Source organism: Sceloporus occidentalis, unplaced genomic scaffold (assembly GCF_023333645.1).
Source record: "Sceloporus occidentalis isolate IW3139 unplaced genomic scaffold, rSceOcc1.0.p SCAF_2, whole genome shotgun sequence".
NCBI classification, from domain to species: domain Eukaryota; kingdom Metazoa; phylum Chordata; class Lepidosauria; order Squamata; family Phrynosomatidae; genus Sceloporus; species Sceloporus occidentalis.
The window spans coordinates 179,578,082-179,593,774 of record NW_028316982.1 but is presented as its reverse complement, the minus strand read 5'-3'; the positions used below and the strand labels follow the sequence as shown (position 1 = coordinate 179,593,774).

At 38.4% G+C, this 15,693-nt stretch overlaps 1 protein-coding gene across 1 annotated transcript in view; it reads right to left on the bottom strand.

The window, feature by feature from the left end:
• WWC3 (WWC family member 3) overlaps positions 1–15,693 on the bottom strand; it is an 81,959-nt gene that overhangs the window by 52,989 nt on the left and 13,277 nt on the right. Inside the window, exon 2 of the mRNA XM_089511594.1 lies at positions 1,335–1,444. Within this exon, the coding sequence (XP_089367720.1) occupies positions 1,335–1,444 (110 nt within the window). The remainder of the gene's footprint in view (positions 1–1,334; positions 1,445–15,693) is intronic.

Below are 15,693 nucleotides of genomic sequence, written 5' to 3'. Positions count from 1 at the left end.
TACAGTAGCCACAATTTGTGCCCACAAATCCTTCTTCTTACACAGATCATTCCTCAGGACCATCAAAACAGAGTCAGTACTAAAATAAGGCCTGAAGTTGAATTTAAATAGGTCAGAGGAATAAAATCATGCTTCAACTGAATCTTTTGTCATCACTTTGAAATCAGTATAGAGACAATTTTCTTATTCTACTGGAATCATAAATCCAAGTTTTCAACACACTCTTTTGAGTTGAGTTTCTAAGCAGCTAGACAAAGGGACAGCAAGACACCATGCCTTTCTGCCCCCAATGGAGGCTGCAGCAACCAAACTGCACGGCCTCCGGGAGCCCTAAAAAGAACCCGCTCCCAACAGAGGTCATCAAGATGAACAAGGCAGTTTCTGTCTCAAAATCAAGCCTGAAAACCATCTTCAATCAATAGAAAATTATCTTCAGCTAAGATTGCAGAAATTAATCAGCAACCACTTACAGAAGCACTATGGTCAAAATAGGCTTGATAACAACTGGCCTATACTTGCCCTCTGCCTCTAAGTCCATGTTAGGTTCCCTCAAGAGAGGCCTAAAACAGGGGCCAGCTTGTATTTTCTCAATAACAATTGAGAAATAATAATCAACTGGACATCCACTTACTATCAGATGTAGCAAGCTAAGAAGGCAAGGATAAAGCACACAAATGGTTGGTAAAACTTATTCAAGCATCTTATTTGCATCCTGGGGCCTCCACAATTACATATCAGACCAGACGATGCCAGACGGTGGATACTGCCATTAACGGTATACAATAATGTATTATCATGCCATGCTGGACATGATCTTACATTCAAAGTATCTTTCAGATTTATAACAGCCAGCTGTTGAGCGTAACAAATGTCCCTTTTAATGTCAGATCGTAATACACCCTACACTATTTGAAACAGTTCTGCTAGACGAGCTCTAGCCCATGCTGTCAAAATCAGCACAAATCTTTCTCCTTTCATGTTTCAGTCACTATCCTGGCTTGCCTCAATGCCTTCAGTCCAAGATACACATAGGAGCTAATTTCGCTCTGCCAAAGGGGAAGTGAACTATTGGATGTAATCACATCAACAAAACCATTCAGTTCCATATCCCATCAATTCACAAGGGCTTCAACAAGGGGCCCAACCATACCAACTGAAAAATCCCCATGAAATCATCTCTAAGGGACAATTTCAAACGTTGGAGCCAGGCAATTTCAAATTCCAAATGTTTACTCTTTTTTCTAAAGCGATCATTACAATTTCAACAAAATTCCTTCATGAACAAGCATGCTTAAAATCAAAGTCTAGGCTTATTATAGTTAATAATTACTCACGATTTATATGATCCATGTAATAAACACCAATATGTTGATCGTAAACAGTCTCCCATCCTAAAGGCAGTTCATCACCAACACAGTCAGCAAAAGTTAATGGCTTCGTAATCCTAGAAATATCATAAAAAAATAAAAAATAGGATCAAAAGTGCAGCACTCATCTAAGTGATTACTACTGTTGTCTATGCATTAATAGGTTATGAGTAATTAAAAAAAATTTGTCTGAAATTTGAACATCAAATCTACTACTGAATGGATAAGTACATACAATGTCAAGAGATGTATACTAGAAGACACCTTGTAGAACAAGAGAGGCAAGAATTTCATTTTACATTCTAGGCTTAACAGTTGAATTATTATGGCATGTAGTCCTGCCAGTTTTTTCTAAACAAAAGGGCTCTGGTGAAATTTACTGCTATTACAAACTGAGCCAAGTACATTTTTTAAAAAGAAGTATCAGCATACAACAAACTGAATATTTTGCTCCACAGAGAACTAAAAAAATGAGTTATTTGTTTACCTGCTATGAGAGGTTGTAATGATTAAAACAGTCATTATGAAAATAACCGGATTTCACACTATCAAAGACTACAGCAAATATCATCAGTTCTCAGACACAGTGGTTTATTTAAGAAAAGTGTGGGGCTATACATACAGCCCCTTTCTTAGCCAGATTGACAACCATATGCCATGGCCTCAATCCGGTCTTTTGAGGGCATGAAAAGGACCTGCAAAAAGTGGCTCTGTTTTGCGCCCTCAAAAGGATGTCATAGCCACAGTGACAGGGCTATACAGCACTCTTTCAGCGTTGCATCGCATGCATGCAGCGCCAGAGGTGTCAGTGTCATGACATCCTGGGACGGAGTCAGGGCGTGCATCATCTGGACGCGATGCCCCAATTCCGCTCCCAGGCCAGTCTTTACAGGGCCTGACACAAAGACAAAAGTGATCACCAGTATTATGCTTCACAGCATACATATTTTTACAGTTCATGTTTAGGAAGTGAGAACGTTAAATAATAGTTCTTCTGTAAACTTCTTATTTTTATGGTAAAATAGTGTGATATCCTGTGATTGCATGTTTTCATATTTATAGATTGACCCATATATACTGTCACAGGTTTGGCAGGCCCAGTAACTCATAACCCACTCCCTTCTATCGTTAGCCCTCATAATCTCAAAGCAGGGGAGAACAACACTGCACATCAGAGTGTCACATATCTCTTTATTAAAAGTCTGTTGCACTAGTCTCTATATTATGTTTCCGGTCTCTCTTTCAAGATGAGGAGAAGAAGGATAGATTCATAATAGTTTAGTTTCTTGTCTTTTTTGTTTTGTTTTGTTTTTGGAGACTACACAATCTATCTTTTCCCACTAACTCAGGAACATCTAGGTTCCATTGCCACCTATGGCCACAAGATTTCTGGTGTCAAGGAAAAAGAATTGTGTCATGTACGGTCCACCTGGGCTTTCTGCACATTGGTCAATTTAAGTATCTAAGAAGTAATTTTCAGAAGAGCACAGAAACATTTTTTTTCCTTTTCAAAACAGCTCTCCCTCTGCTTTCACTCTTTCTGGATCTAGGTTTGTCTCCTTTCTCTGTATGTTGCCATCTACCTCCTGTGCTCCTCCATTTCACCAGGATGCTTTTGTTCTTCTTTGGTCTTCTCTCTGTCCTTCCTGTCTTGGAGCAATTTTCCTCATTCACACAGCTCCTACTTCCCTTGTCCATTTCCAATATTTTGTCTCTTATAGTTCCATCTCTCCACCCTGTTGAGCAATCAAAGCTGCATCCGCACTGCAGAAATAATCCAGCTTGACACCATTTTAACTGCCATGGCTCGATGCTATGGAATTCTGGGAACTGTAGTTTGTTTTGGCAGCAGATTTCTCTGACAAAAGGCTAAATGTCTCTTCAGGCTACAGCTCCCAAAATTTCATAGCACTGAGCCATGGCAGTTAAAGCGATGTCAAGATGGATTATTTCTGCAGTGCATACACACAGGTTGCAGGACTTAAATTGAGGGCCATGACTACCTTCCCCACCCCCTGGTCTCAGGTCCTAAAGAGGCAGAGCCCTCTCCAGAGCCCTCCCCTTCAGTGAAAGGGTGCCAAAGTGTTCACCATACCTGCTACTTTTTCCCCTCCACTACCTGCCATAGACAAGGGACAGGCAGTCCCTCCCTGTCACCAGGTTGGCCAATAGAGCCCTCACTCCCTGTTGCAAATCCACTGTTAACAACATATTACCTTCCTCGGATAAATGCACACCATCTGCTCTGTAGACCTAAAGTGTTGAAATACTATGTTGGGAGATGGAAGAAAGTGATCCAGGCCTCTGAATAAGGGGGCTGAGTACAGATTTTCTTGTTAACCCTCTTGCATGTCTAGTCAATGGAACACGGATCACCCTCACCCTGCCAAAGCTGGTATGGCAAAAAGGCAGACCACTGGGAAAAAATCCAAAAATGTCAAGTATGACAACAAGCCTGCCTCAGGCCTCTCATCAGGCCACATGTAGGACACCAATGACCATGAAAACATACCCCAAAACGAATGGAAGCCACTGCATTTAAATATACCTTTAAGGCATCCCAAATTATCAGCACATCACTCCAAAAAGAATTCCTATTGAAGGAAGTAATACATTCTTGAACGACCACCACTCGCTATCATTTCCCTTAACACTCTGTGTAATCCTGATCCTATGATGGGGCTTACAAATTCCACACATAGCGTCACATAAACACCACCAGAAAACACCTCCAGTTGCCACAACCCTACATGGAAAATTTAAATGAACAATGAGCTCTTGAATCCTTAAGTGTAGCTTTCTTACACCCCATAAATTCAGGAACTCTTCCCCTCAGATCCCTATGTTTTCTTCCCAGGAGCCTGCAGTGCTCTTCCACAGCATAAGACTTCATACCAAGAAAAACTAAACACTGCCTGGGTCCCTTTGTCTTATTCTGAGCTAGGAATACACCCAATTCTGATGTTATAGCATAGACCTCACCCATCAAGGAGGCACACTGTCCTGATCACCCTAAGAACAAAAAAAATCATCCAGCTGATTTGCCCCAACCTACACCTAAGGATCCATTCAAGAAAGGTACTAAACTTTTTTTTTTAATTTTTAAAGTTTTATTGATAAAACAAAAATATAGTTACAAAGACAAACAATACCAAGAAATATATACAACAAACAAAACAATCATACTTAATCACACGGAATATATAAGAGGAAACCTATCTAAAGGTACTCACCCTTACCTTAGCCTTCAACTAATCTTCCTTCCTTAAACTTTCTTACTTCTAACTTTCTCTACCCCCACCTCCTAAACTAGCCTTGATATTTAAAGCAACCTACTCTAACCCTCTACACTTTCTTCTCACCTCACCTGTTCCTAATCTTCTTCTTCTTCGTTTCCTCTTCCTACTATTCTTCCCAAGTTCATTCTACCACTCATAGACAGATTTACAAACATATGACATAAAAGATGACTTCCTGTCACCAGTATCTGTTCTATTTTTGATTGACATGCCTTTCTTAAAATACAAAGATATAGCACTCTAGACCCACCTACCCTACATCAACTGAGATATTTAAGTTGTTTATCAAACATAATGCATTATACACTTTTAGTTACAGACAAAAACAATATTTATATATTCCTCTTATATATAACATATTGCAATGTTACCCCATTTGGATTCCAAAAATTTATAAAATCCTTCCCAATCATCGTTAATCTTGCTTTTAGGGTTATCCTTCAGGATTTGAGTCAGTTTATCCATTTCTATTCCTTCATATATCTTAAATATCCATTCTTCCATAGAAGGATTGGACTGATTTTTCCAATACTGCGCATAACAGATTCTTGCTGTTACCACCAAGTAGAATAGCAGTTTTTCCTCTCCCCCCTTAATTTCTTCTTCAAAAATCCCTAGCAAGAAACATTCGGGGTTGTGTTTTATTACCCTACCCATAATTAAATTAATTTGGTTGTTGATCAAGTTCCAATATTCTCTGGCAAATTTGCAGGTCCACCAACAATGGTAGAAAGACCCAACTTCAGTTTTACACTTCCAACATTTATTATTTGAGTTTTTGGAAATTTTCGCCAATTTGGCCGGGGTTAGATACCATCTAAAAAACATTTTATAAAAGTTTTCACGTAAATTCTGGGAGACTGTAAATTTGAAATTGTTCCTCCATGTTTTTCCCCACTGGTTTAAATTTATAGGGTGCCCAATATTATTAGCCCATGTGATCATTTGTTGCTTCACGACTTCTTCTTCCAGATTCTTCTTCCAGTTCTTCCAACTTAACAGCAATTTATATAGCTTCCCTATCACATTTTGGTGTTATCTATCATACATTGAATTAGTTCTGACTTATCTCGAGGTGGAGCAAATCCAAATTCCTTTTTATCATCTTTAAACTGTTCTTGTAATTGCTTGTAGACAAACCAGTTTATGTTCCACCCTTCTTTATTTAATTGGTCTTTAGATTTTAGAAATAAATCCAATTTACTAGTGTCGATGATGTCATTATACCTAATCCAATCTCCTTCTTTATACATCTCTTTTCTATAGAATGCTTCTTGTGGCGAAGTCCAACCAGGTATTTTCGGGATTATTCTCTTTTTATATCTATTCCAGACCTTAATTAGTGAACCTCTTACACAATGTGATCCGAATGATCTATTCTGTTGCCCTTTCCCATAAATCAAATATGCATGCCACCCAAAGGGTATTCCATCCGCTTCTACATCTAGCAATGAGTTGTTTTCTAGCATAATCCAATCCTTGGTCCATAACAGGCAACATGCTTCGTAATATATTTTTAGGTTTGGTAGGTTTAAACCGCCCCTTTCTTTTACATCTTGTAGTAGTTTAAATTTGATTCTTGGTTTTCCCCCTTTCCAAATAAATTTTGATAAATCTTTCTCCCATTCATTAAAGCATTTGCTGGGGATTTTAATGGGCATAGTTTGGAACAGATATAGCATTTTGGGTAGTACCATCATCTTTATGGTCGTGATCCTTCCCATCATGGAAAGCTGAAGTTTGTTCCATTTGATCAAATCACTTTTTATTTCCCTCCATAATTTACCATAGTTGGTAACTAAACTTGGTACTAAACTTTTCATATGCAGCACATGACATCAAATAGCCCATAGCAAGTGCCAAATCCATGTAAAAAGGGCAATCAAAAGAAAAACCCAGTAACACAAAATCCATGGGATGAACTGGCAAAAGGTGAAATGTTGACTTAATATCACACTTCACCAACTTAGCCCTCACACCAATCTTCCCAAACGGCTTCATCAAAAGAGGTGTAACCATCAATCCAAAGCGCTACAAGAATGGCATTACTGGCAAGCTCATCACCGGGGTAAGGCGCACAACAAGTCTATATTCACCATGTGTTTTTTTTTTTGGGGGGGGGGAACCAGGGGTGACACCCCCAAAATTAGGCAGTTCCAAATAGAAATGAGAAATTCTGCAAACAGAACACTTGTGACAGAATTTGCTAAGCCACCATGTGCAAGCACCCTGAACCCCAAGTTCCCAACACAGATGCCTGTGCTACCAGCTAACAACTGCCTGCGGCTTACTACTTGCCTTCCGCACAATATGGCTGGCTGTGCAACCTCTCCTCTTGACTTGGCCAAGTAGGTGTCATAATCTTCATCCACAACTGTGGCCGTATTTGGTCTCATTTTTTACTTTAAAAAGTGAAGTGGGTGGGAGTAACTTAATATCCTCCAACAGCCACCTGGCCTCTCTCCATTGGAGGCCAGCAAAAGTAGCTCCTCCTACAAAGAGCAACACACAGAGCTGGATAATACTCCTGTCTTTAAGAAACAACTGCAGTGAAGCTGCATCAGTACACAACCAGCAAGTTATATAAAAATACATGCTACTTATTACCTATGGGGCATTAGTTCATAAACAAAGCATAAGTGTATACCAGATGTGTACCTCATTGCTTCGAATGCCTATATTTTTACTCCCAGTAACTTCTGCTAATATTGAGAATTCATTAGCAGAAGTTACAGGGATTAAAAAACAAAAAACAGGCATTCTAAGCAATGGAGTACATATTTGGTATAAGTTACGTTTATGAGCTAAGCTAACAAGTAGCTAACAAATAGCATGTATTTTTATATAACTTGCTGGCTGCAGAATATTTTACCCTCTATAAAAAGGATGTGGACATGTGCATGAACAGAAATAACCAAAGTGTTTGGCTCCTGTGCAATAGTTTGATATTTCTGAAGTTTTCAACACCTTGTTATGTGTGTGTGTTTGTGTCATAAAGAGGAAACATAAGCTAAAAGGTTTGTTGTTTCACAGCCATTTACAGAAAATGTTGCTTATGGCTGGAGTGGAAGGGAACAGTCTGAAGTCACATTCCAGAGCTGAAAGTATTATAATGACTTCCTTCTTCTTTGTAACTACAGCCTGGCCAAGCGTATAGTCCAGGGCTTATGCTTTTGTTATTGTCGTAACACACTGTTTCCAAAGAATCAGGTCAGACATTTCTTTGTGTGTATACATGCATTATTCCACATTCCCTACAACAGAGGACCAAAGAGTACTAAACAAGTCATAAGAAGCACCTACCATTCACTCTCTCCATCTTGGTTAAATGATTGAAGTGGTCTAAATGTAAAGCAAATAGCTTCCCGTACCAACCAAACAAGGTGCCCAGAATTTGCAGATGTGCCTAACTTCTTCTTCTTCTTATTATTATTATTATTATTATGCTTTATTTATATAGCGCTGTAGATTTGCATAGAATGTAGGTTAGCATTTGAGAAATGGACTAGTAAACATTTGTAGTTCTCAAGCAGGCACGTCTGCACTCAACTCACTGACCAAAGCAAATATTTAGATGCACTGTATGAAACCATTTACATTACCTTTGAGAGAAAGTCACTCTCATTTTTAACCAATCTGCATCCACAAAAATATTTACAGCTGTTATCCTGTTTGTTTTGGTTTTATTATTAAAATTTCTTATTAGAATTTCATTTAATATACAGTAGTTTAGGAGCATCTAGCAGAGCTTTTCTGGGTAGTTAGAAGTCTGGGAACAACCTGCTCACAAGAAAACCCATTATGGGCTCACTATGTTGACCAGTGATCTACACTAGTTAACAGGGTTTTTTTTTTCTCTTCATGTTAGATTAATTCTTTCTAGGTTCATTAGCATATTAGTTTAGTATTTTAGCATTTTATAGTTTTTTTTTCATTTGTTTTTTATTATATATGTTGGATGTTCCACCTTTTGGTGAAAAGGTGTTATAAAGAAACACTACTAATGTTGCAGTCTTATTGACATTCAAGGACTATTTTCTTTCATGTGAATCTGATCATCCTTTAAGATCAGTGTTGCATTCGTCTTGTGCGTAGCACTGCCCTCCAAGGTGTAAGCAGAGTTTCTGCGTTGTATCAAACTTCTTTCCCCAAGAGATTAGATTATAGCAATAATATTAACACTGCTATATCACTTCATAGGGAACTCAGCACTCTCAAGCGGTTTACAATCTGTAAGCCTATACCCCCAAGAAGATGGGTATTCATTTTACTGACCTATGAAAGAATGGAAGGCTGAGTCAACCTTGGAGCCCTGCCTGGGATCCAACTCACAACCTTGTGGCTTCAGTACCGACTTTTAATCACTGTGCTACCAGGGCTCCTGTACATTATCTTCCTTTTCACTGCAGGATTAACAAATAGTCTGTCATCAAGAGTTGCATGAATTCAACAAGGTTTATATCTGTACATGATACAACTATGACTAGGAGCGTGATAGCTCAAGCTTCCTTCTGACACATTGTTCTCTATTTGGTTGGAATTTGGTTCTTCCTCTCCCTTTCTGTATGAAACTATAATCAATCACATGACCCTCCTATAGTCTGACAAAACAGTCCAGACACCATTTGAAACATATGAAGCATATGAGGATTAAAACTTCAGTGTGCTTTTTTTTTTTTTTTAGCAGCATGGCCCTAAAAAACTTGGTGGCTCATATTTTCTCAATAAATTGTCTCCTTCCTTATGCTCTATCATGATCTTTAAACTCAACCTTGAACAATCTTTAAATAACAATTCGTAAAGGATCTCTGATAGCTTAATTACTGCATTAATATTGAAACTACTGGTTTGACTTTTCCATTCAAACACTGAACATTTTCCTCACTACCTATTTAGGACACTTCTCCCTCTTTGGGGCTGGTAATTAAAGGATTGGGTAAATGGGAATAAAGTAATTTTATTCTAATGTACTATCATATCTCACTTTTTTCACTAAACGATGTTTAAGACAAATTAACAGCATTAATGCTAACATATGAAAGACAATAAAATACCAGCAAAATGCAATAAAGTACAAGATAGGAAACATAGGCCCCATATAGACAGGCCAAAATAAAGCTGCTTTGAGTCACTTTGGAGGTATGCTGTTTAAATTATGCATGCATACTAAGAGTCCGGAAGTTGCGCCAAAGCTGCGCTTCAGTCCTTAGGACTGGATCATGGCTTTGGCATGGCTTCCAGACTCTTAGTACACATGCATCAATTAAACAGCATACCTGCAAAGTGACCCAAAGCAACTTTATTTTGGCCTGTCTGTATGGGGCCATAAATACAAAGGAGGTGAAATATAAATACTATAAAAAACAACTAGTTAAACCAATGACAATGTATTTCCAAGTTATTTTATTGCCAAAGGCCTGTATAAATAAAAATGTCTTTGCTTGCCAGAAGAACATGTCTAAATAAAACTTGGAAGATGAAATTAAACAATGTTTCAAAATTACTTTTAGCTGCCCAACCTGGATCCTGGAGGAAGAAGTTTGTATATTCCATGTACTCTTTTTGTTCTGAGCTTGCTTGTTTGTCTGTGTGTGTGTGTGTATGTGTGTGCGTGTGTGAGAGAGAGAGAGAGAAAGTAAGTACGTAATTCAAGTTCTTCACCACTGAACACTGAAGTCCTCACCTTCTGTAAAGTACAGTCAGCCCTCCTTATCTATGGAGTCTTTATCCACAGATTCAACTATCCATGGCTTGAAAATATTGCATAAATATTGTATATACTCAACTATAAATTGACCGCATGTATAAGTCAAGGGCAGATTTTGGGGCCAAATTTATGGATTTTGCTAAGGCGCATGTATAAATAAAAGGTAAAACCTAGGGGCATGTTACAAAGGATCTATCTAAAGGATGAAACAAAGGAAAACAATGCCAAAAAATTTACAAAATTCCAGCAGGCATAACTGTTTGCGCTCACACTAAAGGCTGGATGGACGATGGAGCAGAAGGGAGTCAGTGGTTTCACGACAGATTACACTCTTGCCTTTCAGGGGTTGGTTCCTTTTTTATACAAATCAAAGAACAGTACTTACATTGACCCATGGATAAGTCAACTTAGGTTTTTTTAGGTTAACTTTTCCACTAAAATTTTTAGACTAATACATGAGTATATATAATATATAAATTCCAAAAAGCGAACTTGGACTTTGCTATTTTAGATATAAAGGACACCATATTGCTATCCCATTATATTTAATGGGACTCGAGCACCCACGGATTTTGGTATCTATGGGGGTCCTGGAATCAAACTCCAGTAGATACCAAGAGCTCACTGTACAGAATTAAGGATATCTACAATTTTGAGAGAAAGTTTTCTGCTATTCAGAGGCAAGTCAACAGTTTCTACTCTTCCTAGTTTAGACAAAAGCACACATCAAGCATTGTGTAATCAGTCCACTTCACAACAGGGTTTCCCCCATTTTGTTGCCCCCATGCCTAAATATGCTTCCAATAGACTCCAGAGTAAGATTTGAAGAATGCAAAGAGGGGCAACTTTCTTTGACCAGCAGTATTATCCAAATCACTTTAAGCTTCTGAGATAGAGAACAGGCATTAGTGATGCACTTTCAAACATACCTTTACAACTGTAAGAGCTATAAACATTAGTTCTTTTATAACAAGTTATAAAGCTTTTCTGCAATGGCACTAAGTCCTGGAATATTACAGTACTGCATATGTCTCTCTCTAAGGGCATTCTCACAACTTGAAGAGGACCAGCCCTCCCTTCAGCCACCATCTGGGAGAGAGAGGCAGGTGAGCTCCAACTGCCTTCCTCGAAGAGGACCAGCCCTCCCTTCAGCCACCATCTGGGAGAGAGAGAGGCAGGCTAGCTCCACCAGGCTTGCCTGTTAGAAGCAGAGCCCTCCCTCCGGTCCATCTGCCTTGGTCCAGGCCTCAGAGGGAGAGAAGAATGCTGGACCTGATCCCCTCCCCCCTCACCATTCCCTTCTCCTTTTGTGTCGTGTCTTTTAGATTGTAAGCCTGCGGGCAGGGAACTGTCTGGTTAAAAAATAATAAATGTAAGCCGCCCTGAGAGCCATTAGGGCTGAAGGGCGGGATATAAATACCTAAATAAAAAATAAATTAAAAACTGAGAAAAATACTTCATTCTTCATTATTATTTTTTCATGTTTTCACTTCAAAATCTGTTAAATTAAATGATACTGTCAATGCATTTCCAAATATTCAGTGAACAACTACACAAGCCATCTTCTAACTCAGTGCCAAGCAGATGTGCTTAACTACAACTCCTCCCCAAGACTGGGGGCACAGTAGTTTTTTTAATCACTACCCAAAACCGTTGCAGAAAATCAGTTTCAATAAACAACAAAACTAGAGATTATCAAATCAGATATTTACAACCAATCATGCAATTTCCACCCAGAGATTCAGAGAATCTCCTGTTATGGCACTTATTCCCCAATTATCAGGTCCACTCTCCCCTCAAAAGCCAAGTATCATTAAGTTAAAAATAGAAATTTCCATTTCCTCTTATTATTTCCCTTGTAGTTCCCAAGCTCTAGAAGTGTTTATTCAGTATATCAACTTCCTATGTTTGTATTTTTAAAGGACCAGTACCAAAAAAACACTTCAATCCTGACTACCGCCGAAACATTTATTCTTGGAAATCAGCCCATTGTTGGTATTTCCTCTGAAGTATGTATCACAACAGGAATAATAAACACTTCTGATTTAATCAGAAATATTATATCTGTACAATATATCCCAAACAGAAGTGGTTAACTGAAAACACTAAACCTAGCCTCCCACATATTTTCTTGACTTATTTTCCTGTACTTCTTATATTGTCCTTTTTGGACACCTCACATTTTCTTGGAAGTGCAAACTACAACTTGAGTCCCACTTTTATAATTTACATAATCTATTCTGTGGAAACAATGAATCAAGGGAAAGTTTTCACTGTTTTACTTGTACAAAATAATCTGACTTTTTATTGTACTCAATTTCAGCTTCATGTAAATCAAACTTAGTGCTTTCCAGCAAACATTTATAAATTCGCAAAACACTTTCAATTCCTCTGAGAACGTAATTTATACTTACACCAGGGGTAAGTGAAGCATTCAGAGCAGATGCCCAGATGCTACCTACCTACTACAGTGCCATGCTACAAGGTAATCAGTAGACTACTGTGTTGCAATTGACTGATTTGGCCCTGTCAACTGATGTAAATCCTACCAGTTTATTTCTGCCATTAAAAATACATCTCAAAATTTTAAATCAGAATTACTTCATAGAGTTAATTTAGCATGAATGCATACAAATAAAAGTGCTACCGAGGAATTCCCCAGAAATTGGCAACGATGAATCTAATGTTTTTATATGTGTGTTTTTTAAAAATATGCATAACAGTACCTTCATATACTAAACTAAGAAGTTTTACCCTCAACCTATCCATGAGTCATGGTAAAATCCATAATTTTGGCCCCAAAACCTGACCTTATACATGAGGTCAACTTATAGTTGTGTATATACGATAAATGGCAAATTTATATTAATTAGAAATAACAATTACTGTAGTATAATGCTAGCACAAGGATCTTCATCACCACCATGTAAATCATCAGACTACTTAGATTGACAGATTGTAAAATATACAGAATATATTGAAATATAACATTCCCCCTCAAGAAAACGGATGCCTATGGAAATAATATGCAACCAACTAGGCAAATGTTGTTGTTTTTTATTTTCAGTTGGTACATTCAGTCAGTTGGTACATTTCTACTGACTGATTCCTCCTAAAATTGCTTCCAATTTTGATCCAATTCCACAGCCCTGGACTTGATATGAAAATAAATTCTTGGATGTATTTCAGTTTTTCTCCTACATTACATGCCATGCCCCTGTTCTCCCCACCCCAAATGGCATGGGTGGCATTTTTCCATATCTTCAAAATTTCTGGGAATTTTAATGTTTATTCAGGATTGACACAAAATGACAGATTACAAATAACAGCAAGGAATAAACAAGCCTTTCTTTTTTATTTTTATTGAATTCCCATAATACTGTGGAATAGAATGCCAGATTACTTTTAACAATGTAAGGGATTTATTTGTTACATTTCTATCCCAACAGTTCAAAATGACTATGATGTAAATATGATTCCCAAACAATCTTTGGGGCTCTACAGACCACCCTTTTAGAGCCAGATCGGGGCAGCGGTAACTGGAAGCTGCGGCCCTGATCTCGCTTTTCCACAGCACAAAAAGGAGCTGCAAAAAGCTCACAGAAAGGGCACCGTAGCCATCAGCAATGTAGCTTTTCGGGGCTCCTTTGGTGCTGCGTCATGTAGATGCAGTGGCAGAGTAGCGCCGTGATGCCGCACATTGTGTGGTGCAGCGTTGGGCATCACGCCGGCCTGAGGGCAGAATCAGGGCGCGCGTCGTGTAGATGCCATTCCCCAAGTCCGCCCCAGACCTGCCAAAGATGCCGGTCTGTACAGCCTGTTAATCAGATTCTATTTGATAATCAGCTCCAAACAAAAATCACTTTAAAATATGGAAGTATAGTAGCTGGACAACAAGCTGCAATGTTAAATTGCATTAAATTATTTTTACATGGTTTTAAATAGTTCTGATTTGTTAAATTCTTTGATTCTTTAATAAGCTTTTAGTTTGTTTAAACTATTCACACTGTTTTAAATCGGGCCGTATGTCCCATACAGGGAGAAAGGTGGGACATAAATAAAACAAAACCAAACAAGTTGTTATAAACCACTGAACCTGATTTTTATTGTCACTGCCCTGAGAGCCTTGGATGTATGGCATGACACACACACACACACACACACACACACACACACACAGTCAAAAATAAAGCTTTACTTGGTTTTTTGTTCCTATACTTTTCAGGCCTATTTCTTTTCTATATAAACACAAAGGGGCTGCTCATATAACCACACTATGAACTGACATACCTCTAACAGCAAGTGGCAACTGTCAAAAGGAATGGAACCAAAAGGAGAGGATAAAATTGTGGAGGAGAAATTAGCATCCTTGGAGTGAGATATTTGAAATTTCACAAAATACAAAAAAAAAAAAAAAATCTCTAAACACTAAAGGTGGTAACAACCTCCAAATACAGCCTAATGAGGCCACAAAATACTGATTGTCAGATGAAAAAGAAAATGGAAAGTTTGAATGGATTGCAGAAAAAGACACAGTTGACTGGACAGAAGCCTGAAGAGGACCATTTCTATTGCAGAGGCAGAAGCATGCTGCAAAATTATGTGCCAGTTCCCATTTGTCCAAATTCTGTTTCGGATGACACAACAGAAGTTAAGACACAAGGTACTACGTGGGCCCTTGCTATCCGCAAGAGATTCTGTTCTGGATCCTCCCACGAACAGTAAAAAAACACAGGACCTGAAGTCTAATTCTTTTCAATTGGTGAGCACTCATGCATGCACCGCCTCATGCATGCGTGCCCATTGCAAAAGCCAAGGCTTGCCGTCCGTGGAAGCTGAAATTTGCAGATGGCAAGCCCGCCCTTGGCGCAGGCACACTGTAGTTCTTTCAGATCCTCACACTCTTTATAGTTCAAACAGGCTGGGTTATTTTTCCCAGGTGACTTATCAGGGGGGAAATATCCAAGTATAGAAAATAATTCAAAAATACAGGACAAAAAACTATTACCGGAATTCCCTGATTGTATGAATGTGGTTTCTTGATGAACGTGTCTTTCCACAAAAGAATAATCGGTGCAAAAGAAGAGTCTCTTCCCCACCAAAGTTGCACCTTTCAAATAGGAGAGAGCAGCAACTTTTTAAAAAATACATTTGGCAGAACTAACAGTTTTTCTCTACTTATCTGAGCAAAATATAACTTCAGCACAAGTCTACAAATGTGCCTTAAAAAGTATAGGTTAAAATCAAAATGCCTGTGACAACCAAACCAGTATTTAATTACTTCTGCAAAAGTACCTTCTCAAGTATGCACGGGTTTTCC